Raw genomic sequence first — 25,260 nt, 5'->3', positions numbered from 1 at the left:
CCATTTATAGATATAAAAAGCACATAACTAAGCCTTTTTAAGATTTAACTGTTTACACAATAATCACACTTCTATTAATTAGATAAATTAGCCTTAAACTAAAGACGAAAACCCTGAAAACAGAAGAGTTTCTCTAGAAAATAAATAGATATGTGCATTATTTTCATGCTTAGAAGTGATAACATAAACAAATATGGCAATAAAACATACATCCTCCATGCGGTCTGTATTATCCTTGCTGCTTGATTCTTTCTGTGGAGACTCTTTCTCCTATGTTCCTTCTCCTTTTCATTCTCTTTCCATCTCCCCTTTTCCGTTTCCTGCACTATGCTTCTGTTCTCTCTTTCCACCAGTCTTTCCCCCTCTCTCTCAGTCTCTGGGCCTTTATCCTTCTCTTTATCAGTCCTTCTCTCTCTCTCTCTCTCTCTCTTTGGCCTGGACGGCTTCTGTGTGGGAGCAGTGCTGCTGATCTGCTGGACAGCTGCCACTGGACGGTTCCTCTTGGACACAGCTCTGAAATGGCTTGCAGTGGACATAGGCTGAGGTGCCTTGGAATTGGCAGCTGAAGGAATACCGTGCTTGGAAGGGGCAGTGTTTCTGGATGTCGTGGTGGTCTCTAAGCTTCTAGGTGCAGGTTGGGACCATGTATGTGCTGGTCTGGCACTGCCTGGCCTGCTGGACCCAGCGGGAGAGCGCCGTTCAGGCTTGGGAGTACACTCTTGAGACTTGAACACGTCTGTCATGTCTGACCTGTGATTGATGCCTACTGAGGTCAGTGGTGGGGTCAAGGCCACAGAGAGGTGAGAGATGTCTGGTGTTTTGGCCTCTTGCCTGTGCTCTGAAAGACAGTAGAATAAGTTTTGAATACGTGTTAACTGAAAAAACAATGAATAAATCGATATATACAAACATTTGACCTTACAGTTTATTTACAGCAGTCACATGCAGATGGCTAGTTTTGGGCAGTAGCATTATGCTATACCAGTAAGAGTGATTAGAACAGTAAGGCTTTCTGTTAATTCTGTAAAAGTAAATGTGTGAGCCTTGTGTGTGTAAAATACATACCTTGGTGTTTTTGCGTTTTGTCTGTCCTGCTCTGTCTGTGATGCACTTTTGATGGTTTCCTGGGTTTGTGACCTTTAGGCATCACTGAGGCTTTAATGTCTGTCTCTGCCGATGCTGGTCTACTGCCTCCCACTTTAACCATGCGCTCTCGTATTTCAACCTCAGCCAATGAGAGCTGCAGTTCAGCCTCACGACGACGCTCCTCTTCCCTCTTTCTAAAAATTAAACCATATAATAAAAGTTTCAACAGAAAACATTCATACACACGCATTCAGTTGCATGCATTACAACACTCGTGAGGACCAAGCATTTACCAGTAAAGAAGCTGGAGGTCTTTCCCAATACCAAGAGTAATAATAATATTAATCCCAAAATGAAGTGAAACTCAATCTGAAGAATCAAATTACTTTTTAATCATGGAGTGAATTAACACAAATTCTTGCTATAGTGTGTAGTACCTAGTGTAGTTAACAATGATAAAGTGTTCATAAATATCCCCAGCGCCTGCGTAACACCAGTTATTTTTCTGTGTAGGTCGTTGATGCACACTACTGTCCCCACAGGCCGATGGGAAATGGGCAGGGAACAGTTACTCAAGTCTGGAAACTTAAACAGCGAAATGTCACAGCGTCCCATGTGTGTGTGAATCTGTGTGTGTGTGAATGGGTGAGAGAGAGAGAGAGACCTGAGCTGGGTTAGATAAGTTGTTGTTCTGCATTAATATTGGTTTTTAGTACATTACAATACATTATTATGGTGTCGCACACAGCAGGACACATCCCTAGTCTAAACACACATCCTGTGCTATGTACCACACCTATGTCCTGTACTTATTTTAATGTGCAATTTGACAAAATGGAAACAATCTTTTTTTTTTTGTTTTGTCTTTGATTGCACAATTTTAAAATGTAGTTGCTCTGTACAGTCATCAGATTTCATGATGAATGGACCAAAAGAAGCAGTCAACAGTCACGTTACCATAAGAGACTCTTCTGGAAAAACAAAACGTTGTTCCGATGGGTGTCTGAAACGTCACTGTTTTCACGCCGTCATCTTCATAAAGAACTGACCACCAGCTGGGGTCCAAACAACACGTTTGTCTTTATTTACTTCCAATAAATTAAATAATACGCTTGACTTCTTTTGCCAAATGATAATTGTAGAAATATGAAGCATATATGTAGTAAATAATGGCCTTTCTTACAAATCTGTGTCCTACAAATACCACACTGATCAAAACTTCTACATCTTTGGGTGGAAAAGACCGATGGCAAGAGCAAATTCCATTGAAACTATAGAGACTGTGCTCAGGAATGTGTGTGTGTGTGTGTGTGTGTATTCATTCATCCTTTAGGCTGACAGATTCTAAATGTCACATAGAGCCCAATTAATAGCGAATATCTCTCTCTCGCTCTCTTAACCCCCCACACCCACTTTTCCCTCATACTCTCTCCCCACCTTCCTCTTTCTCTCTCTCTTTCTCTTCAGCCCTTTCTTCCCCTCTCTCTCTATCTCTCTCTCTCTCTCTCTCTCGTTTTATTGGCAGTAAGAAATTGATGGTGATGTTTGATCACACTGCACATCAGACAGGCAGATTAATGAGCACACGCCCAGCAAATATTCACATATTAAATACAATCCAATATTCATATATACACGCCATTCATCATGTGAAACAGTCCACTCTCTGCTCCCACCTTTAATAGATTGTTCATTCCACTCAATTACCAAATGAAACATAGCTAAAACATCTGTCTTGTCCACTTAGGGTGACGGTTCTGCTGAATTATCTGAAAAAAAACGACGGTGTGTAGAAAGACGGCTGCCATTACTGTTCCCATTGTTTCAGCAGAACCACTGCACTCTTAGGGCTAATGATGCAAAATTAATTACAGGTGCACAGAGTGACCACTAGGAATCTGACATTTATGGGTAAATTCAAATATTACCGTGATTTTATTCATTTATTACAATCCGTAAAGTAATGCTCTACTGGAATGATACATTCTCCAACAATGTGAGGCAAATGTATTGATTGTGGACTGTATTTGATGGTTATAAACCTGTACAAATTAAGCACGAATTATGCCAATTTTGAGGGTGGGGCTCGGGGGTTGTTACAAATGGTGTACACTTTATATTAAGACTGACATTTTATAAACAAATGCTTTACGGCAGTAAGAGTCGTTACGCTTCTGATAAATTTACATTCCCTACCCTCCTCCTAAAGTTACATAGTGCCGTTTCTGCAGTACCAAACCCAGATCTGTTCTCCCTGTTAAAGGTGAGTGAAAGTTAGAGAGGCCAAGTGTGTGTGTGTTTGTGTGCCTTACTTGGCTGCATCTTTGCGGAGCTGCTCATGTCTCATGAGGAGGTTCTTGCGTTCTCTAAAGGCTCGGCGGACCTTGTAGCCTTTGTAAAGCGCTTGGATGGTGGAAGCCGCAATGTCTTGGATGGCAGCGATGGACATGGCACCATGCTCCAACAGAAACTGAGTGACTTCCTGATGCTCTCCCAGTAAAGCGTAGTCTAGAGGAGTATACCTTTTCAAACAGCAGAATTATATTTACTTATATTTACATATATTTACTCATACACACGCACATTTAGCAAAAATGCTCCACGAGGGGCACTCTTTAGTGCTTTGCATCAATAATTCATTCATTAATTCAATAAATTGTTTAGAATTTCTTATTGCACTAATTGCAAATTTTTTTACATTTTCTTTGTAGTTATAACTTGTTGTTATGTGAGAGTTAATCTGAAGTCGTTATAAGGCTGATTCACAGAATATTTCATTCCTCCTCCTTTAAAGTTACAATAAAACATTCTGTGAATTAAAACTGCTGGATCTTTTTAATGAAGATCTTCATTATAAAAGCTAGCATTTTAAACTGTAAAATAAATAGTGGTTCTTTGTGAACTATACCTTTCCTCTGTATGCTCCATGTGGTTAGGAAAGGTTCCACATCCCAGAAGAAGCTTCACAGCATCTAGATATCCATTATTACATGACCAGTGCAGTGCAGTCCTCCCCTTAACACACACACACACACACACACACAAATCGTGTGTTCAGTGTTAGAGCTTGTTCTACCTGAGAAATAGCAAAGTTTATGCCAGAACATATATATAACTCTTGTAGCTAATGTACAATATCTGTCTATTAACATCTCATAGGTTGGGGTTTATATTTAGGCCTTACACTGAGATTAAAGCATGGATTAGAGTGATCGTTACGTTAATGTATGGATCAGAAAGGTCAGTGTACAGTATATATCCAAATGATGCAATATTTTTAATAATATAAAAGTACAGGATAATCTCCATTGGGTTAGGACAGACACTTTTGAGATGCACCTCCTTGTCCTGGATGTTGGGGTCAGCGTGGTGCTGGATGAGCAAGGCCATGCAGTTGATGTAACCTGCATAAGCTGCACACTGCAGCGGGGTACGACCAGCCTGGTCTTGCAAGTTTGGACTAATCCCATTCTCCATTAGCACCTCGCACACCTCTGCATTTCCACCCAGAGCTGCCCAGTGCAGAGCAGAGTGCCCATCTATGTCCACTAAGTTCACACGTGCCCCTCCTGAGACACACACACACACACACACACACACCACTAAATGCACAATGTTCACACAATGTATCACACATTTTCACACACATATTTCACACATTTGGTTTAAAAAAAGTAGATGAAAGAAAAAAAAGAAGATTAAAATTAAAAAGTTGATCTTCAAATTAGAGGGACTATATATTATTATTATTTTTTTTTTTTGTAGGTTTCCCCTCAATCACACATTGCTACCGAGTGGAGAGAGGGGAGGCTAATGCATGATTCCTCCGACATGAGGCCAGTACACCTCATAACACTTCATAACACTTCACTGAACACCAGGTCAAACTTCTCGTGACTTTATAGACATCTGCATAAACTAGCACAATGGTTTCCAAACTTTCTCAGCATTCCCTTTTTTTTCTTCCACACTCCACTGGAATTTATTTTAAACTCATATTCAAATTTTATTTTAAATTCATACAAAACTGAACTTCTTAATGAACAAAAGAAAATAAAGAGAAAAATCACCTTTACAGTGGATTTAACATATAGTATGCATCTCAATCATTTGCCTTGTGGGGGGATGTGTTTGTGTGTGTGTGTGTGTGTGAGTATAAACACGGTTGGTATTTTCTCAAACATTTACTTGTAAAAAGGCAGAGAAGTTGCAGCTGTGGTGTACGTGCACACCTTTGATGAGAGTGAGAATGACGTCGCGGTGACCCATCTCACAGGCACGGAACAGGGGTGTGTGTTTCATCACATCCATGGGGTCCACTATGGCCCCCTTCTCCAGCAACAATTGCACTGTGGATACATGACCTGAGAGTGCTGCAGCATGGAGTGCTACACATACATGTACCACACACACACACACACACACACACACACACACACACACACACACACACACACACACACGCGCGCGGAAAAAAAACTCATATTCTCATATTTACCAGCCCATCATTGCTTGTTCTCTGTATGTGCTAAGCTTATTAACACATCACTGCATATATAATGGCCTTGCGCCCAATGATTCCAGGAAGGCTCTGGACCCACCGCAACCCTGAACTGGACAAGCGGTTACAGATAATGAAGATGCATATATAATGATACATTAATTAAACCGCTTAATTAAACAGGAATTCTAATGTCTCCTTACAATAACCATAAAGGACAAGGGACAAATGTTGTTTAAGTGTTGTGATCATTTGTATAAAGACGCTTTTTTGCGTTAACAGGCTTCTAGGCCAATCACAGAATACGTAACATGTGCTGTAGAAATCCTGAGCAGTCACAACTGTTCTTTGGATGTTTAATTTAATCAAGGAATTTACGTGGTCTGAAAAACCAAATAATGTTTTTTCTTCTCAATGCACCTTTTTTAACTGCTATAAATAACTGAAGAAATCTGTATCATTTAAATTTTGAAGAAAATGTTCCCTGGGCCCAAGCTCCTCTCAGATGATCCAAAATACAGTAGAAGCGTGCGCTGTGATCAGAGGAGCCTATGTTTCAGTTTGTTTTCATGAACATGGACATTGTGTTTTCCATGCTAATGATGAAAGGGACTATCCAGACTGTTATCAGATGTAAAAGCCACCATCTTTAATCATATCGGGCTGCACGGATTACACATGCTGCCTTCAAGACAACGTCTCATCCTGGAAAATCCATGGTTAATTCAGTAAGATAATGCCAGGCCTCACTGTGTCCATGCTTCAACAACATAGGTTTGTAGACACAGATTGTGTGTGTTTGTATGCGCTGGTCTGCCTGTGGTCTAGAGCTCTCTCCTATGGTGCATCATTAAGACGAGAAGACGTGTGTTCATATTTACCAAATATTTACCAAATTTACCATCAATTTCTGGGCAGCCATGGCCTGGTGCGTAGGTTTGACACCCAGAGCCACCCAGAGCCTGCTCAGTGCCCCCTAGTGTTCTCTAGTGTGTATGTAACTGTGTGTTTCACTGCACAGATTGGGTTAAATGTGGAGAACAGCTTGCTCTCTGTGCAGCACCGTGGCCAATAAAGTGATTAATAATAATCAGACAGAAGATAAGATGTAAAATATCCTATGCCAATCTATTAGAGTTTCACATAGGGCCCACCCCACTCTCTTCCTACCAGCAGCCACACAATTCCTACTGTTCCAATCCTATAGCTACACCATAAGGTTGCAGTGGCTGTTTATGATCCTAATTCTGATCCTTTATCCATCTATGATCCTAATCCTTTAACTGTTCAGTGAAAACATTGGATATATATTCATTGTGCTTTTGCCGGTTACATAAAGCTTCAAGAGAATGAACAAATCACAGATTCTTGTTCTTATTGCATTTTACAACATGTGCCAACATTTCCAGAAATGGGGTTTGTAGTAAATGTGACTTTGCACCATGATTTTGCCCTAATGCATGTGTACACACAGATGTTCTGCATTAACTCTCACCTGTTCCTCCGTACTTGTCAGCCATGTTGATGTCAAGGTCCTCCTTGAGCTCCAGCATACTTCTGAGGACATCATCACTACCCTTCCCAGCCGCCCACATAAAAGCTGTCCTGCCCTCTAGATCAGGTTCGTCTCGCACAGAGCGGTGCTTCAGAAACACAGCTACTGTGTCCTTTTACACAGAGAAAATCAAGTTCAACTGTGTTTCAAATGATTACCAACAGCGTTTCAGTATTTCCACATTAATATACAGTACAGAGTATTAAAAGAACTTGATGTTAGACTTTTGTGCCATTGTCTTTTCTGTGCTGTTATTTTATGCTTTAACTAATAAAGTATTTAAATAAAGATTACTTGAATTATGAGAAGCTGAAATTTCTTAAATTAAATTATGGAAGCTATAATAAAGGTAAAAAGTAGTTTTTGTAACATAACTTTTTCTGAAAAAGAAAATTCACTGAAAAATTATTACGCCTTACAGCGTTGTTGCTCTGAGCTCCATAGTGCAGAGGGGTGGCTCCCTGACTGTCTGATGGAATCATGCCAGACTTATTCCTCTCCAGCAGTAAATGAACGATCCTCGCATGGCCTTAAAAACATAATAACAAATATAATAATAAAAATAATAAATCCTAATTATCTATTTATGCATATCCTGGTTTAAAGGTGGACTCATCACTAACGTGCTAATGTCTAATCTTTTTCATGTAAGTGAAGAAAAGCACTGAAACATTATATTTCTTGGGACATAAATGTGAACACTAAATGTCCAAAAGGTGGTCGATACTAATTAAGTAATTAGGTCATCATTCCCAAAGCCAAGTGCCAAACAGAGGGTTACACATTGGAGCAGTAGAAATGTGTCTTCTGTATCCAGTACCTTGGGGATGAACAGAACTGTTTGGGATCCAGAACTATTTATCCAGTATCAATACCTGACCTCACTAATACTCATGTCCTTGACATCAAAACCTCACAGCTGTGTTTCTAGACTAAAACCTTCAGTAATGAACACCATCCATTTACAACAAAATGCTGAAAGAGCAGGTGTCCAAACACTTATGGCCATACAATGCTTTAATTTACTTATTCATTTGTTTTTTTACATAGTTTGGAAGTGCCAGCTGGTATTTAATTAGTGTTAAAATTACGCAAATCAAAACAATCCAAACTGTTTGGAGAAAGGCTTTGCTCCAATAGCTTCTATCTTCACACTTGCGAACATTTCCTGAAACAATGCCATTTTACAGAAACATGATTGGTCCCAACAGAGACAACATGCTGCTACAAATAAATATCATCTGTTCCTATTTCTGCTGGGATTTTAAATGAGAACAGAACCGTATAAACAGGGGAATTTACTGCCTGAATCAACCCTTCTTCCATCACGCACAGACAGGCTCTAAGACGGACCTAAGATGCTGCACTTAATTTCACAGTGAATTTCTACTGAATCCAGATGTCATTATGTAACTCATGACAAACGTATACAACGATAAATTCACTAACTACTGTGACAACTGCTCACATAGACACACAATTAAGAGACCAAATTTACTTAACTTCACTTACAATGCTCGTATGGATTACATATTTACTGTACCTTAAAGATTAATAATCTATTCTTGCTTTTGGGACAAAGCCTCCGTTTATTTAAATCTGCATACCCTGAGTTTTTGCTTAATTGCTCAGTTATGATTGATGTCCATCCAAGTAGGGGAGTGGGGTTCACCTGTTGCAGAGGTGGTAACAGGGAAGAGTCAGTAGACGGTGGGAGGGTGTGGCCTCTGAATCACTCTCGGTGGAATTTGAACGAGGAACCAATTCTATGAGTGACTCCAGAGAGCTGGTCCACCATGACACTTGACTAGACAACCTGACTCTCGCTGTACTTTCCCCTTGCAACAACGCTCAGAATGCAAGTCACATTAGTTTTTTGAATGCAACTACACCTCAAACCTGGTCTGTAAATCTCAAAATTTCTGCGTTTGCGTTCTTGCGTGAAGTATGTTTCAGCCCCAAGTCTCTATGAGTTTGTTGTAAGTCTCCGCCTCAGACGTCTGAGGCATCACCGGGTTTGTACCTGTGATCTACAGTTATCTATGGCCAGTGCTTAGGCCGCTGTTCAAGCTCGGAATCCTGTATCTCAAATTTTGATATATCAATGAATTGAAAATGGGCTAAAATGTATGGGGCAAACGGCCAATCAACATCCTAGAAATATCAGAAAACAGCCACTACTTTTGGTAATTGAAAACTTTGGAAGTCCAGTGTTATTTGTTTGTTCGTTCATAAATTAGCTGCAGGTATTTGGAAGTGAATGATACATTCCAAAAGTGTTTAAACTATACACCAAACAAATCAGGAAAATGGAAATTTCTGGGTTGCTTTTGTAGGGCTTTAGGACCTTAGGAGGCGCATCGGAGAGGACACATTGGTAATACGGACACAACGGTGATACTGTCCCCTAACCCAATGGGCACTGGTCATCACTTGCAATACTCACTCTGGACATCTGGAGTGCTTGTGCTCTACGGTAGAATATCAGACTTGCCATATAGTGACCACTGCCAATCAGTGATTAGGAGGTTAGGGAAAGTATTATGTTTGCATCCCGATGCCTGATTGGTAATATAGTGACCGATTGATAGGTCAGTCAGCAGGGGGGTAGTGAGGGGTGTGCTGGACACTGACTGACCACCGGAAGTGACCGGTAAATTTGGTGGTTAGGAGGTTAGGGATAGTATTACGTTTATGTCCCGATGCCAGATTGGTAATACAATGTGTTTCAATGGGGCTTAAGGTGGTTCTATGGAATTCCACCTTAAGCAGTTAGAAGTTAGGGGAATAAATTACCATCGGGTCCCGATGCCGGATCGGTAATACAATGTTCAGTACCAAGATCACCCAGCTCAGTGCTGGTGATAGTCGCTGGCTCCAGTTGGCCATAGACCAACAGTTACGAAAGCTGCCGGCAAACTGTGAAAAAATTGTTATCAAGTAAGTGTTGTGGAATATCTTTAATTTCATATTGAGCAGAGAACAATTTTGGGTCAGAGCTTAATTTATATTTTTGATGCATGACTTGTATGAGTGTTTTTGTGTTCCAGAGAAACTGGTCCGGAAAGAAGACCTGGTGGCTTTCAGAGCTGAAGCCCGGAAAATAATCCAGAAAAAGCTGAGTAAGTGTTATCTTATAAACAAATACTTCTCTGCTTTTGTAACAACTTATGTTGGAATGTTTTGTTTATTTTATGTGTAGATCAACTGAAGGAGTCACCAAACAGATTCTGCCTCCAGCAAGTGTTTGGTCTGCTTGCTGGGTACTTCATTGTGGACATGGGGCACCGTATGGGGGTGTTGACGAACCTGACAGTGTCAGAAGTCCTGGGTGCTGAATTTGGTGAGAGCAGCGTGGTGATTGAAGTAAGCTTTTACATTGAAGTTAATCATGTTGACTTGAGTTAGACTTAATATCAATAATAACAATAGAATAATTCAATGCTTTTATATTGTATCCAAAGGTTGCTCATCACAAATCTGCAGGCACCTATGGCTTTTTTTCATATATATATATATATATATATATATATATATATATATATATATATATATATATATATATATATATATATATTGTTTTATGTAAGTAAAATTTAAAATTTAAATATATTACTTTTTACAATTGTTGTACTTTTCTTGTTGTTGTGAAATAAATGTTAATTGAAATCTTATTACTTCATGACTTGTTATTACACATCCACCCTCACATTTCCACCTTAAGCGGTTAGGAGTTAGGGGAAAATATTACCTTTGAGTGCCACATTGGTAATACAATGGGTTTCTAGGGGGGGGCGTTAAGGTGGATCTATGCAATTCCACCTTAAGCACAATTGAAAACCCATTGTATTACCAAATCAGCATCAAGAACTAACCCCTAACCATGAAAATCAAATTCCACCTTAAAAACCATTCCACCTTAACCGTGGTCGTGCACACGTGACCAGAGGTCATCTCTAATGCCGCTGACCACTCCTGCGGTCAAGGGTTAGGAGTTAGAGGAAAGTATTACCGTATTACCAATCCGACACTGCCCATTGAGAGCAGTTCATTGCACCTCCTGCTGGCCATATAGAAGTTTGCAGCACCAGGTTAGGGCTGCATCACCAATCTGTCCTTCCTGGATGGAATGGTAATATAGGAAGTCAGGACTTTGGCACAGTGCCAACCCCTCTTCCATAGAGGTGTATTGCAATTAATTAAAAAAAATTCCTTATGAGAGCCGAAAGGAGGTACAATGACCATTCCACCTCAGGATCGAAGTTGGGCGTGGCCTCTTTCAATACAGGGGTGGGGCGAACTGAGCACCCCCTAGCGGTCGAGAGCAAAAATTATTAATTTTTCCTATGGGATTTCCCATTCATAATTTCGCAACTTTGACGTCATGACAACTTACATCATAAGTCGATGAAAGTGCGAAATGAGCGCGCGATGGGACGTCAGGAATCACCTGACCCCCACCAAATACCCCCACCCCCACTTTTTCCATATCAAGGGGTAATATGGCCCCTTAGGACACTTATCCAATCTTCGCTTCTCAGCTAATCACTATTTCATCTTAGTACACACAGTCTTTCCTTTTTTACACATAAATTGTTGTTTTACAGAAATGCTGCTCCCTGCTGTTTCACCAAATTCATTTCTACCTGTGTGTGAAAAGATTTCTGCAGATGTACAGGCATTACATAAGCAAGATTTTAAAAAGTATTATTAAAAGCCTGTGTACCCAGCAGTGCTGCCCAGTGCAGAGGTGTTCTGAACAGATTGTCGTAGGCCGTGACGTTACAACCATCATATGACGTCAGAACTTCAACCACCGCCTCATTCCCATCAGCAACTGCAAAGTGAAGTGGTGTCCGCCCCTCGTAGTCCTGCCAGTTCAACAAAGACTCAGTGGGAGCGGCTTCCTGCGAGACACACACACACACACACAGAGACAGACAGACAGACAGACAGACAGACAGACAGAGAGAGAAAGCAGAGTGGGCTGGAGAATAACGCATGATAGCTTGGAGAGGTTTAGGCACAGCCCTGTGTTTTGAAGCTGACACTCTGCTTGTAGCTGGCTGTAAATAAATGTAAAAAATGATCATGTGACACAATAACTTTATTAAAAAGAAATCAACCTACTCCAGTAAATGTGAGAGTTGTATTTCTGAAATGTATTTCCGTATCCCAAAGAAATAGTCATGTGCTTTAAATAAATCAAAGCTTTGACTCTGCAGCGTGAGTTAAATCCCACACAGTGACGTCAGGGAGGAAACTGTGGATACTTTTTGCAGAATGTTATTTAACTATAAAACTGTACTCAAAAACAAGGGTTGTTTTCTTGATGCTGAATCAACATCATTTTGAGTTCTCTTATTTAGAGACCCCATTTTTCAAGGGAGCAATAAGTCATTTTTAACTACAAAAACTAGCAGATAATGTTTATGAATAGAATCATTTATTACTAGCAACTCACATGAGATGAAGAATTGTTTTGTAGTCCTTGAATAAACTTTGTGCTCCATGGAGCAGGTCTCCTACAAGAGGCTGGCTCTGTTTAAAATACACTGAGTCTTTTAATGTTGTTGTGTGTGCGTTCTCACCAGAATGCAGCGTACGGTGTGTGTGGCATTGGGGTGTTTGCTGTGAGCTGCCCAGTGCAGAGGGATTTTGCCCTCGCTGTCAGGAATGCCGATGTTGGAGTCATGTTTAATTAGCAGCTTCACATGCTCCGGGTGATTGTAGAACGCACTCCAGTGCAATGCCGTCTGCTGTGGAGACACAAACATCACACATTAGCATAGTACCCTAAAGTTTTTACTCTCCGTTTCCTGTCTCTTATCTTATGTTTTTATGCATCCGGACCACATTTGGTTTATATTCTACTGACCCCACAGAAGAACAGGCTGTTCATGTAACTGTTCCTTTAATATTGACCTATAAATAACCTCTGCTCAGGATGGTCTATTTTGACACTTCTTCATGAATGGCTGGAGCTACGTCGCTGTAGGTGCATGTCTGTTTTTTGCAACATCACAAAAACAATTAATTAAACGTGCTTAACCATATATCCATATACTGTTTAGAGCTCATGTGCGTTGTGTGTGTTGTACGAAAGACTGAAATATCTTAGCTCTGTTTCCACACACTGAAACTGATCAAATGTTTTTAGAATGACCTATGTTCATGTGCAACTCCTCTGGTGTCTTTCTTTAATTCAAAGTGTGTTTATGTGCATAACAAAGTTTACATATTACATCAAACTCTTTAGTTCCATAAAAGAGTGAATGATAAGGGCCCATTAGGGTTTGTTTAAAAGACATTAAATATGGTGTCACAAGTAGTGAACAATACACAACACCCTTGGGGATAAGTCAGTCCATCCATCACAGGAAACTATTTCTGAGGTAAGTGTATCGGGAAAAAAATAAATATTAAATAGCAAACAGTCTGCATATGAATGTCTATGTTACTGAAATACAATAAGGTCCATATACTACACATTTCAGGGGAAAAAGAAAAAAAAACAATTAAAAATCACTTACAGAAACAACCAGCATTGGCTCAATGCATTGCATGAGGCCCAGAAAGTAAAAATATTTCCTGCAGCTGGTTGTGAGTGTGGCTCCATCACGAGAACTCACAATTCTGCTTATCAAATTATTACAAAACCAACAGATTCAGCCAAACGAGAGCTGAGCAACAACAAAAGTCCTTTACTTGGCCTCAGATGGAATGCTCATGTAGCCGCAACACACACACAAACACACACACACACACACACACACACACACACACACACACACACAGATTTGTGGCTTAATAACAGTGCTGCATTAAGCTGTTGTGTGTGTGGAAGGAGATGGTAAAGAATGGTGGGGATGAGGAAAGTAGACTGGGGCCAATGTTTACAGTAATTGGAGCCAAAGTGAATAAAGCTGCATGTGGCCTGTTAATCTGGAATGGCTTGATACTAGTGTTTCCCAGGAGAAGCATGAGGCTCTGAGAAAACCTACATTTACTTTTCAAAAGGAACAGTGTGCCGCAGTGTACAGTAACTACCTGTCTGTACTAGAGCTACTACCTTCGCTGCCCAATGATAAACATGTGTCTCTGTTTTTGTGGATTTTTAGTTTACTACATGACTTGAACACAGCAGCTGTCCTTCACATTTCCTGAAGAATGGACCAATAGAAATGCTCCAAAATTATTCGCAACATAATATTTTTACAGACTTCCACTGAAACTTAAAGGAACTCTATGTGATACATTAATACTACAGCTCTCTATTGTATTGATTTATATTTTTCAGCTTTTATTTTAATTTTAATTTTGATGCTTCACGGGTCTGTAAAAGGAAGAATAGAGCCTCTGTTGTTGCTAATCTGCACTCAGCACTGCATAAACTGCACTAGGTAAATGTGGAAGATGGTATGAAACAGTGCATGCATTGGACAGTGACAATATCAACTATAACGACTATTTATAATAACTACCTGTTTAACTATCTCTACTTTACTACCATACTATTCCAACACGTGTCCAATGTTGTTACATTCTCTAGAGTGCACCTGAATAAAGCATCCTTCATGTTAACTGCTGAGTCTGTGTAGATGTTTACACAAGGTTATGTCTCATGTCATTAAACACTTATGTAGATGTTATATAGCTTTATGGACAATGAGGTACAGTAATTATTAATACTTTTACATGTCAGATGTTCACACTGCAAATTATAGTGATGCTGTCAAATTTAACACATTAATGTCATATATAGATTTATATATTATTTGAAAATAAACCCCTGGCCACAGGGGCACTCCAAAGAAACTGTAGGGGGGGCTTGCCCTTAAACATGTGAGCCCCTCACACCCTGCAGAACCCAAACAAAACTGAACACAACATCTCAAGAGATAGCCATCAACTCATCTGAAGTGGTATGTGAACAGCATTTTGATCAGAATTATGAACCAATGCTCTACCAATGGCATAAATTCAGTTCATATGCCATAGACCCGAAGGCTGGATCCGCAGAAATGCCAGTCAACCTCTGGTACACCTGTGACACGCTCAGTACATCTAGGATCCTTCAGAGTGTTTACTTGACTTCATTAATGATTTTGTTGTACAATGCTAATAAATCCTGACAGCAGCGTTCCCATATCATGTTTCCAGAGAAGAGGAGGATGTGATTAAAATAATGGGAGAAAAACTCCTATTCCAATGATTTTAGAAAAAACGTTGAGTGAGCAGGTGGAAATATACAATACATGATTCATATTCGTTTGCATTTTGTTGCATTTCCTGCATTTTAACCTTTTGTTTTTACCAACTTTCCTTCTATCTGCATTTGAATTATTACAGTTTACTGTCACATACCCAATCTCCTCAAAATATCCCCTGAAAAATTAACAGTTTGTATTTAATACCCATTTTTTGTTTGGGAATAAAGTAAATAAAAACACAGTGTTGCCTCTGGCTTGTGCACAGTGTGATTTCTGTGATTAGAGCACTAGTGTTTTTCTGTGGTATGTGATAAAAGCACACATTCAGCTCAGGATTTTCCCAAAATTGCTAACACAGAGATATTCCCATCATTCTGGTCTGGGTTGCATTACTTTAAACGGTTTGTTTAAACACAGGTTTGTTTTCCCCCACTGCGACATGCTCTCCGAATTACTAACACTGCTACTATTAGAGCTAATTACTAAGGCAACAGTGTTATTACCGAACACACACACAAAAAAAAACATCTACGGTTAGTACCTTATTCTATGATCATTCTTTAAAAAGATTAATAATGGTAGGTTAGTATTTCTGTCTCTGTGTGTAAATACACGGTTGGTGATTTTTTCAACTCACTTAAGGAGTTCATAATAGGACTCATAAGGAGTAGTGACCTCACACACATACACACACATACACATACACATACACATACACACACACATACACACACACATACACATACAAACACACATACAAACACACACACATACATACACACACACATACATACATACACACACACACATGGGTAAGAAGGAGACCCTAAGCCTAACAGGCGCCTGGCGAGCTCTCCCTTAGACAGTGGCTCTGAGAAACTATATTTTATTGGACTATTTAAATGGGCCTCATATCCTCCAGAGCAACATCAGAGAGTATGACGAACTCCTGCTGTTTTACTGCATACACACCCATTTAACAAGACACACACACACACACCAGTTGACCTCATATTTACCTCGGGATTCTATCAGCAACATTTGCATGTGGAAATGCTTCAGAAGAAGTTGACAGATACTTGTTACCAATTCTGATCAACAGAAGTCAAGGACACTTCCGTATAGGGCACATTCCTTTGCCATAAATTTGAGTTGAGTTGAGATCTCTCTATACCCGTTACTTAACATGAATCAGAGCGATCTGTGTGTTAGGTCATAATGTAACATGAAAGGTTATATAAGAGAATTAGCAGTTACATAGGAACTTATGGGTTCGGGTTTCACATATGGTTTTCCAGAGTTGTCTTTTCACACATGTACGGCACAGACGCGTTCTCATAGCTGAGATGCTTGGAGTACTTTAAGCACTGGGTTTATGTGCCTATGCAGCACGTACAGGAGACACGCTGGAACATTCCAGGCTCTATTCACAAATGCACTCACTGGATTTTACTCAGAGATTCTGTAAGGGCACTAGAAGGATAAAGTCACAGTAAGGTCTGGGACTAATGTTACGGGTGTTTGCACTGACACATAGATCTCCCCCAAGTAAACCCTGGAAAATTTCTTGGTTACTGTTCATATGTGAAAGGTGATTAAGTCTGAAAGGGTGCAGTGGTTAGATGATGCTCCATCACTCCAAAGAATGCAGTTGAACTGTTAAACAGGCCGATGTCTGGGACCTTTGTAGCCCTCTAACTGATGCTTGGCACTGAGCATGGCTCATTCTCATCAGCTTTTTTTCATGTTTATCTCTGGAGGTTATACATGTTGTGAATGCCCAACTGAACTCAATTCAAGCAAGAATCGAATATAGCATTAAAATTCACAAAAGCCATAGTAAAAACAACAGTGTAGGTGATGCGACCAGGGCTACTTTGAAATTTCAGAGGACTGGGTCACTCCCTATTCAGCCCTAGTGTACACTGCATGTGTTTGTATTACTTTGTTCCTGTCCTGTGTGTCCACTTCTCCGGGAGCCATGTGCTTGAGGAGAAGAGAGAGAGGTTTGGAGCTGGAGTGCCGCGTGGCTAAGTGCAGCGGTGTCATTTCCTCCAGATCCTTCAACAGCCAATCAGCATGCCGGGACAGCAGCAACTTCATAAAACGCAAGTTTCCCTGAAAACAGACAGAAATATACAACATTCAGCTGGGTACGCTGACCTAAGGGTATTTCTAATGAATCTGTCCATTGCTGATTATCACATTAGTTAGACCTGTATGGAGTGAGATTAGTCTCAAAATACTGACAAATGTGTAAATATTAATCTACAAATTAATCACAAATAAATATTTCAAATTTGTGTCTCACAGTATGCAATTTACAAATTTAAAGTGTATTAATAAAGTGTTGAATCTGCGTTTGTGAATCGAGTCACTCGCCTGTCTTTCTCACACACACTTGCTCCTGCTTCTCTCCTGCTAGGTGAAATATTCTAGTCTACAGTGAAATCAGGGATGTTCTGTTAGACTTTAACGTCATTAAATGTAGGGCCCCATAAACCTTCAGAAGTGTTCCACGGTGACCCCCCCCCGCTCCTAAGTGTCTGAGACATGAAGCTGATTATTCAGCTCTTTGTTCAAAACTACTACATTAAATATTGCCCAAATGTTTTTCTAGTTAATTTTGCATCACACGCCCTAAAACAGCAGTGCCCCCTGGCGGTGACTAGCTCCCCTGCGGCCATGTTAGTGGATTTACGGCTGCAGTTGAGTACGAATGTGGAGCGAGTGAAGTGCGAAAGTCTCAAAATCCAAAAACAAAACAGGAAATGAACAATAACACGTCACGGAAAACAGGCGAGTGACTTGATTCACAAACGCAGATTCAACACTTTATTAATACAATTTAAATTTGAGAAATTCGAAAACCAACCAAATGTTTTTATGAATGTAACTGTATTTGTACAAACTGCAGACCGTGAGACACAGACTGGGAAATATTTATTTGCGAATAGAGAAATATATTTGTGTTTAATTTCTGGAATAACATTTATGCATTTGTCGTTATTTTGAGACTAATCTCTCTCCATAGATCTGCAGCTGACAGATTGCCTCATTGAATCAAAAGGCTTAATCTTTTTGAATGTAACAATTTTAACAAAATTTTTACTATTGTTTTACAGTGTATATTATAATTATTGTTAATAACTGTATTTATAATCTGAAGATTACAGTATAGAAAAGTACTGCACTATGAGGTGAAAATTTAGCTGACACTTGTTTATCCAACATCTACCATGAAATGAAGAGTATCAAAGGTAGTGTACAGCTGTGGCCTAATATTTAGAGAAGAGGTCTTAGGGCTGAACTGCTGTTGGTTCGATTCCCACTTGGGATCCCAACTCCATAAATGCCACATGTGCAGTGTACAATGACAAATAATTACACATTTACACTTAGTTTAAAATCCAGTTGTGTTCCCTAAAGGTACATTAGAGTTAAAGTACGCAGGGTGTAGAACCCTACTGGAATATGTTTCTTATTATTATTATTATTATTATTATTATTATATTTAAATCATTTTTGTTCAATATGTAGTGTGTCCAGTTTGCCTTTATTCCAGTGTCCATTCTTTTGGCTTTTCAGAGAGATCTGCAGGGTGTTTTTATACACATCCAAAGTTCATGGGGCAGCCAGGCTATTGTCCTTAATACCTCAGCAGTTTGTACATTTTGTCTCATTTCCTTTCTTCTTGATAAAGCCACATCCTTGGTGAATATAGGGGGGTCTGTCAGATCTTACATTTTAAGATCAAGTTTTAACTGACAGAGGATTTGTTGTGTATTGTTTACTCTGTAATAAACCTGACAAAATTCAAACTAGTTTTGGCAAGTGCAGATCAGACTATTTTAACCTTAACGTTACTTTATCGTAACATTGGACTTGGAGACAACAATATTTTCCATTTCATTTTCCACTTCATATTTCTTCTTAATGAAAACATGCACAGAAAACAAACTTAATTGTATCAAGCTGTCTCACAGGAGCCTTGGAGGTCTGCATCTGTTTATTCGCCTGGAACAGTGTGAAGGTGTTAAAACAAAAATAATTTGTGTGTGTGATGTTATAATAATTATATTCTCACACATTTTAAGACTCTGTTGAGATAAGTTACACACAGACTATGGACTTTCTGTCTTTATGCTTCTCCAGAAGGTCCTTTGTGCAGTTTTTTCTGTTATATTTGTGTTCTTCTCAATACCTGTCGGCTCTATAACAGTAAACTCTAATTTTAGTTATTGAGGATTCTGCTTTAATATAGATATGTATTTATTTATATATTTTTGCATTCCCCTTGACACTGAGAAATGTATAATGTGTTAATGATGGTTTTAACTGGACATTTTATAATTATTATTTTATAATTTTGAAAAAAAAAAATGTATTCTCCCTCAGTGCTTCAGGATGTAGATTCTAAAAATGATCATTTTCCAGTTTTGAAAAACATATATTAGGTTCAGGCAATTATTACCATTTGAGGGGTAAATTATTATAATGGTATTATGGTAATTAGCATTTTCACAACTAATTTAACAGGAGCATGTAACAGCTTTTTTTAATTAGTAATTAAACATATGCTATTTATCAATTATGTAATTTATTTATGCATGAATACATGTGTGTGTGCATAATGCAAATGCATTTTACACAAACACACGTGAGCGTACACTTAGTTATTTAATTACATTTAATTGCTGATTTATTCCATTAGACTGGAATGTTAGATGTATATAGGTGTGTCTTTTGCTGCCATAAATATACAGCAAATACTGACATTTAACAAAATTCTTGAAAGATTTAGAAAAATGAGACTCTAGAGACTGCTCAACTTGGTACACAACCTCAACCCACACTTTCAGATGAACAGAACTCACGGCATCAACTTCATCTTTGAAATGAGCTCCACTTTCATTTCAGAGCTGAATACATCCACAGATGTTTCTGCCCATACTCCCACTACAGGAAAAGACAACTCAACACTAAAGGTCTGAGGATGTGGTGCCGTCAGGCTTTGTTTTGTGACTAATTTCATGTTTCGTTTGAGTAGAAATTATGCACGATTTCTATTTATTTGCTAAGGGTAGGAAATTATAAATAAAACATAAAACAATACCAAACTCAACACAGCAAGTGCACCTCAACATTGGCACATATGTTTTAATTTGTATTTAATACGTAGATATAATTCAGCAAAAAGAGCATTAAACTGTTCAAATGCCTGTTATTGGGGGAACACATGTATTAAGTGGACTAACAGGTTTTGTATAAAACAGAATTGCAATCCTGGTCCTTTGACACAGTATTGTCCCCAAGAACAGAACAAACCCATCACAGTCTTCTGCAGCGCCCAATAAACTATTCACTTTTCACACGGCTTCAGTTTTAGGTTCTTTTTTATTGAATAAAATGATTCTTGAAATTGTATGTTAAAACTGTTAATGAATAAAAATTAAAAGCTTTAAAATATATTTGAACGTCTAATACATATTTTCTCTCTGTTTTTTCATCTATTTTATATTACATTTAAGATTGTTCCCAATAAGAAAATCAACAAAACCTGTCTGATCAGGGATGTTCCAAACTGCACAGGACTGGGAGCAAAACAAAGGACAATGGAGTGGTGTCCTCCTCAGGACCCAGACCTTAACATCACTGTCACTAAATGTGTTTAGAATTAAACTGTGAGAAGTAGAAGAATATGCAACAAGCTGCTAACTCACGGAATCAGATTTCAACATCCAGCTCTGACCTTTGTGCTCCATGACTTTTGTGCGTGAGCACTGAGTTCTGCGTGTGCTCTCTGAGATTTGCAGCAGTTTTGGCACAAAGCTCTCTCGTGGGCGGGACTTCTCAGGAATGCCTTCCCATTGGCTAACGAGTTTTTGAGCGACAACTCAGTACCCAAGGCATTCGTTGCAGCTCAGCAGCGGAGAGACAGGGAATATTTCAACATTAAAGAGTTTTACACAAACACGAATTCTCTCTGTACTTTACCGTTTTAAAACGATGAAATACCTGCAAACTCCGACAATCAATGTAGATATTGAGGTAACGTTCTGTCTGAAACAAAGCATTAAAGATTTTACTGTGAGTACAAACCTGTTTGTCTCTCGTTACCAGATACTGATCTGAGGTAAATGCACACCGATGTCTGTTTACTCAGGATGAAACAGAATAAATAAGCGGTTATTTGTGAATTATTAGTCATGAGTGCTTGAGCCTCTGTTCAGAAATCTATCATGTACTAAAGTTTTTAACAAATGCCTTATGTGCATTTTGTTACAGGAGTTCTCAGAGAAAAGACAAACATCACCGACAAGAGTGTTCCTGCTCCTTTAATGAATACAAATTTAATCAAGTTGTATCAAACTTCTGCAAAGTCCACTGTCCTTTTTGGGTTTTGAGAGGAAATGTGAACGATTAATAAATCATTAATCATTATTAACCATAATGAATTATTAATAATAATGATGATTATTAATACTAATATTGATAAACAAGAAGTCAAATGTTCTAATAGTATACAGTTCAAGAAAAAAGAACTATCTGTTTAAATATTATGAAAGAGGAAATTCATTAAATATCAGAGCTACTCAGCAACGTAAATGTTCATATGCGTTATATTCTGCAAAAGCAGAATCCCAAAGCCGAATACACACGCTTGCTGCACTCAGAGTTGTGAACAATGTTCAGGGCACTGAGATGTCACTCAAAAACTCATTAGCCAAAGGGAAGGCACCCCTGAGAAGTCCCGCCCACACGAGAGCTTTGTGCCAAAACTGCTGCAAAACTCACAGAGCACACGCAGAAAACTCAGAGCTCACGCACAAAAGTCATGGAGCACAAAGGTCAGAGCTGGATGTTGTTTGCAAGTTATACGTTTTATGTTTGAGATAAAAAAAAATTTGCGCTATTCTTTTGGGTAAATATCTGATTCCATACTAACTGAAATATGAAAATTAAAAATATGCCCCAATAATTATTTTATACATTTTTTTTAAAATAAAAGCTGTAGTAAATCCTAAAAAACACTAAAACACTGTTTTGAAACTAATTTCTGTTTAAAATAAAACAAATAACTCTTATGAAGTGACCACTCTGACTGAAAACAACAGAAATGCAGGATGGTTTCTGAGTTCTGTAATTACTAAATGAAGCAAATAAAATTATAGAAATCAGGACTGAAAATGAACATCATTCATCCCAGTGTGTGTGTGTGTGTGTTTGTGTGTGTAAGGGCGTGTAACACACCTCCCTTCTGAACGTTTATCCTCTCTGGCCTGCTTAGCGCTATGTAAAACATTCTGGGGAGAGAAGCGTGTGTGTGTCAGGGTTCTCTGTCTCTATTCTCAGCCCAATTAGTGTGTTAATCCCTGGGCTACAGCACTTATTGATCTAGGTGTCAGAGTGATACCCATCAACCCCCTCCTCACCATGCCTGTCTCCCTCTCTCTCTCTCTCACACACACACACACACACACACACACATCTTCAGTGCTCTCCCTTCCCTTTCCAGGTGTCATATTATACGTTTTATTTATGGTCTTCATTATTGTCCAATCTGTACCACTGCTGAACGTAAAAACAGGCCACTGGGAGCCAGTGACACTCACAGCAAATTTTCAAGACCCAGGAGAAAGGTTAAAATAATGTAAACACAAGGGGGCAGTATTCCCTCACTTCACAAAGTGCTTCAGTGTCCATCATCTAGTGCTTTGTGATCTGTCAAGGTACCACTAAATTTTTTAAAATCCTGAAATATATATACATGTTGTACTATAAGCTGTAACACATTACAAAGTATCCACTGGACACAGATCTGCCCAGATATGAAAACATACAGCTCAAACCTGACACATAGAGATCTGACCTGACCCAGACAAAATGGTGGAGATTTTTCCACCATAATATAGTAGAAATATTAATGAAAGGGACTATGTAATGTTTAAACATATTTTGTACAATAAACTGCTTTGTATTCGCAGTGTGGGTCCTCCAAGTGTCCGCCCATGTTTAATAACGTTTAATACAGAATCTCAGACATATCCAGCTCAGTATGTGTCAGTGTTCTGGTTGAATCATAACATGAAAAAGAGTTGTTAGAGTAAGTTAACTCCAACCCTGACCCACACTGAGTTTAAATCCTAACACTAACCCAAGCCTGGTCTGACCTGACTGCTACTGACCCACCACCCACTATTACTCCTTAATTTCATTTGGAGCCTGAACCTGATTTTGCCCAAGACCCACTGCTGAAGCCCAAACTAGCCCTGGCCCAGCTGCCTTTCTTTAATTTGAAGCTTAAACAAGACGTAGGGGACTGTTACACAAAAGCAAGGTGTCATTATTTCACTGCCTCTTTTGAATAATGAACCTCAAATTAATCACAGCTCGTGTTTGTAAATAAAGTCATATGGAAAAATCAGGTTCCCCTCAATCAAATGACAGGTTTATAAAAGTTTAAATAAGTACAATTCCTTTGCTACAAAATGACTAGTCGTTTGTTGAATTTAACATGATGCAGTGACAGAGCAATGGAACCTGGTTAATGTTAAAGTGATTACTAATGTTATGATTTATTTCCTTTTTGTTCAATTCAGCAGATTTCAGTTTTTTACTTTTTTCAAAAAGTGTTGCCCACTACACTATTTACACCACTCTTCATGAGGCCTGGTGTAAGCGTGTGTTTGTTTAGGCGTGTGTCACCTTCTGTGCAGCAAGGTGGAGCGCTGTTCTCTGGCTGTGGTCAGCTTTGTTGACTGAAGCTCCTGCCTTCAGTAACGTCTCAGCACAGTCCAGACGGTCCGCCAGCACACAGTACATCAGAGGGGTCCTCCCAAACTGATCCTCACTGTCCCTTAGACATGGCTCTGCTGTACACACACACACACACACACACACAGACACACACTGCATTAGAAGGATCCTTTGAACTGTGTGTGTGTGTGTCACTCTCAGAAATCAACTGAATATAGAAATGCTGCTGGAAAACTGAGGAATTTTAATTTGCTATAGATTTTGGAACATAATATTTTTACCAATTTTTTTTATATAATTATTAAAGATTATTTAAAAATAAGAATTTATGGGAAATAGACATCAATACCATGATGAATAATTTACTCTTCTGAAGTTATTTCAGCTTCTTTAACGTGACACTGGACAGAGTCATGATATTTCACCTGTTATTAATTTACTTCATTCTCTTTCATAGATCTCAGTCATTTTAGAATTATCTTCAGTTCTATCAATTATTCATTCACTTTAAAGAAGTGTTAATCAGAGCCTCTAAGAATCCTGTAGTATACTCTGCTCAAATGTTCATTTATAAGAATAATTTAATACATCCTTATGGTTTAATATTATTAAAACATTCATTCAAGTCAGGAGTGTACTTTATTAAATACTGAAATGTTCAATACTCAATGTGGGTCACTCAATATCTTCAGATAAATGCAAAGCCTTTTTACAGAGAATGCAGCTGCGATGTGTTGTATTGTGTGTGGAAGTCTACCTGTGATCAGTCTCTGTAAAGAGCTCCTGTCTCCATTCACAGCTGCTGCGTGCACCTGAGAGTTTAAAGTGGTGGATGCAGACTTCATGGATTGCTGCACTGCCTTAAACACACACATATTTATACAGTGTAAGGACATGTGGAATTACTTGTTTCCTGCATGAGAAGAGAAAATGAGCTTCATATTATTTATTATAATTCAGTAGTGTCATGTTCATTCTGGTGAGGGGTGAACTGGATTTTTGTTACAATGGGGACTCTTATAGGTGACGTCTGCAGTTGTGGGAAAACGCAGTTTACAGACACTGGGGCTTCGTAAACACATTAGAGAAGTTTCCAGCACAAACCGAATGCAGAGCAGCACATGTAGAGGAGACACACTCAGAGT

At 38.9% G+C, this 25,260-nt stretch overlaps 1 protein-coding gene across 5 annotated transcripts in view; it reads right to left on the bottom strand.

The window, feature by feature from the left end:
- Positions 1 to 25,260, bottom strand: part of invs (inversin) — a 45,601-nt gene that overhangs the window by 6,594 nt on the left and 13,747 nt on the right. For all 5 annotated transcript variants that reach the window (XM_066645045.1, XM_066645053.1, XM_066645037.1 and 2 more), the window contains 13 exons: positions 24,873 to 24,975; positions 24,065 to 24,231; positions 17,300 to 17,473; positions 12,734 to 12,901; positions 11,869 to 12,049; positions 7,562 to 7,671; positions 7,083 to 7,254; positions 5,319 to 5,474; positions 4,426 to 4,655; positions 3,995 to 4,101; positions 3,399 to 3,608; positions 1,066 to 1,280; positions 211 to 838 (listed from right to left, as the gene is read on the bottom strand). In XM_066645045.1, coding sequence (XP_066501142.1) covers positions 211 to 838; positions 1,066 to 1,280; positions 3,399 to 3,608; positions 3,995 to 4,101; positions 4,426 to 4,655; positions 5,319 to 5,474; positions 7,083 to 7,254; positions 7,562 to 7,671; positions 11,869 to 12,049; positions 12,734 to 12,901; positions 17,300 to 17,473; positions 24,065 to 24,231; positions 24,873 to 24,975 — 2,621 coding nt within the window. The remainder of the gene's footprint in view (positions 1 to 210; positions 839 to 1,065; positions 1,281 to 3,398; positions 3,609 to 3,994; positions 4,102 to 4,425; positions 4,656 to 5,318; positions 5,475 to 7,082; positions 7,255 to 7,561; positions 7,672 to 11,868; positions 12,050 to 12,733; positions 12,902 to 17,299; positions 17,474 to 24,064; positions 24,232 to 24,872; positions 24,976 to 25,260) is intronic.

Source organism: Hoplias malabaricus, chromosome 1 (genome assembly GCF_029633855.1).
Source record: "Hoplias malabaricus isolate fHopMal1 chromosome 1, fHopMal1.hap1, whole genome shotgun sequence".
Lineage (NCBI taxonomy): Eukaryota > Metazoa > Chordata > Actinopteri > Characiformes > Erythrinidae > Hoplias > Hoplias malabaricus.
The sequence above is the reverse complement of the archived record's forward strand: the minus strand, read 5'-3'. Positions and strand labels throughout refer to the sequence as shown.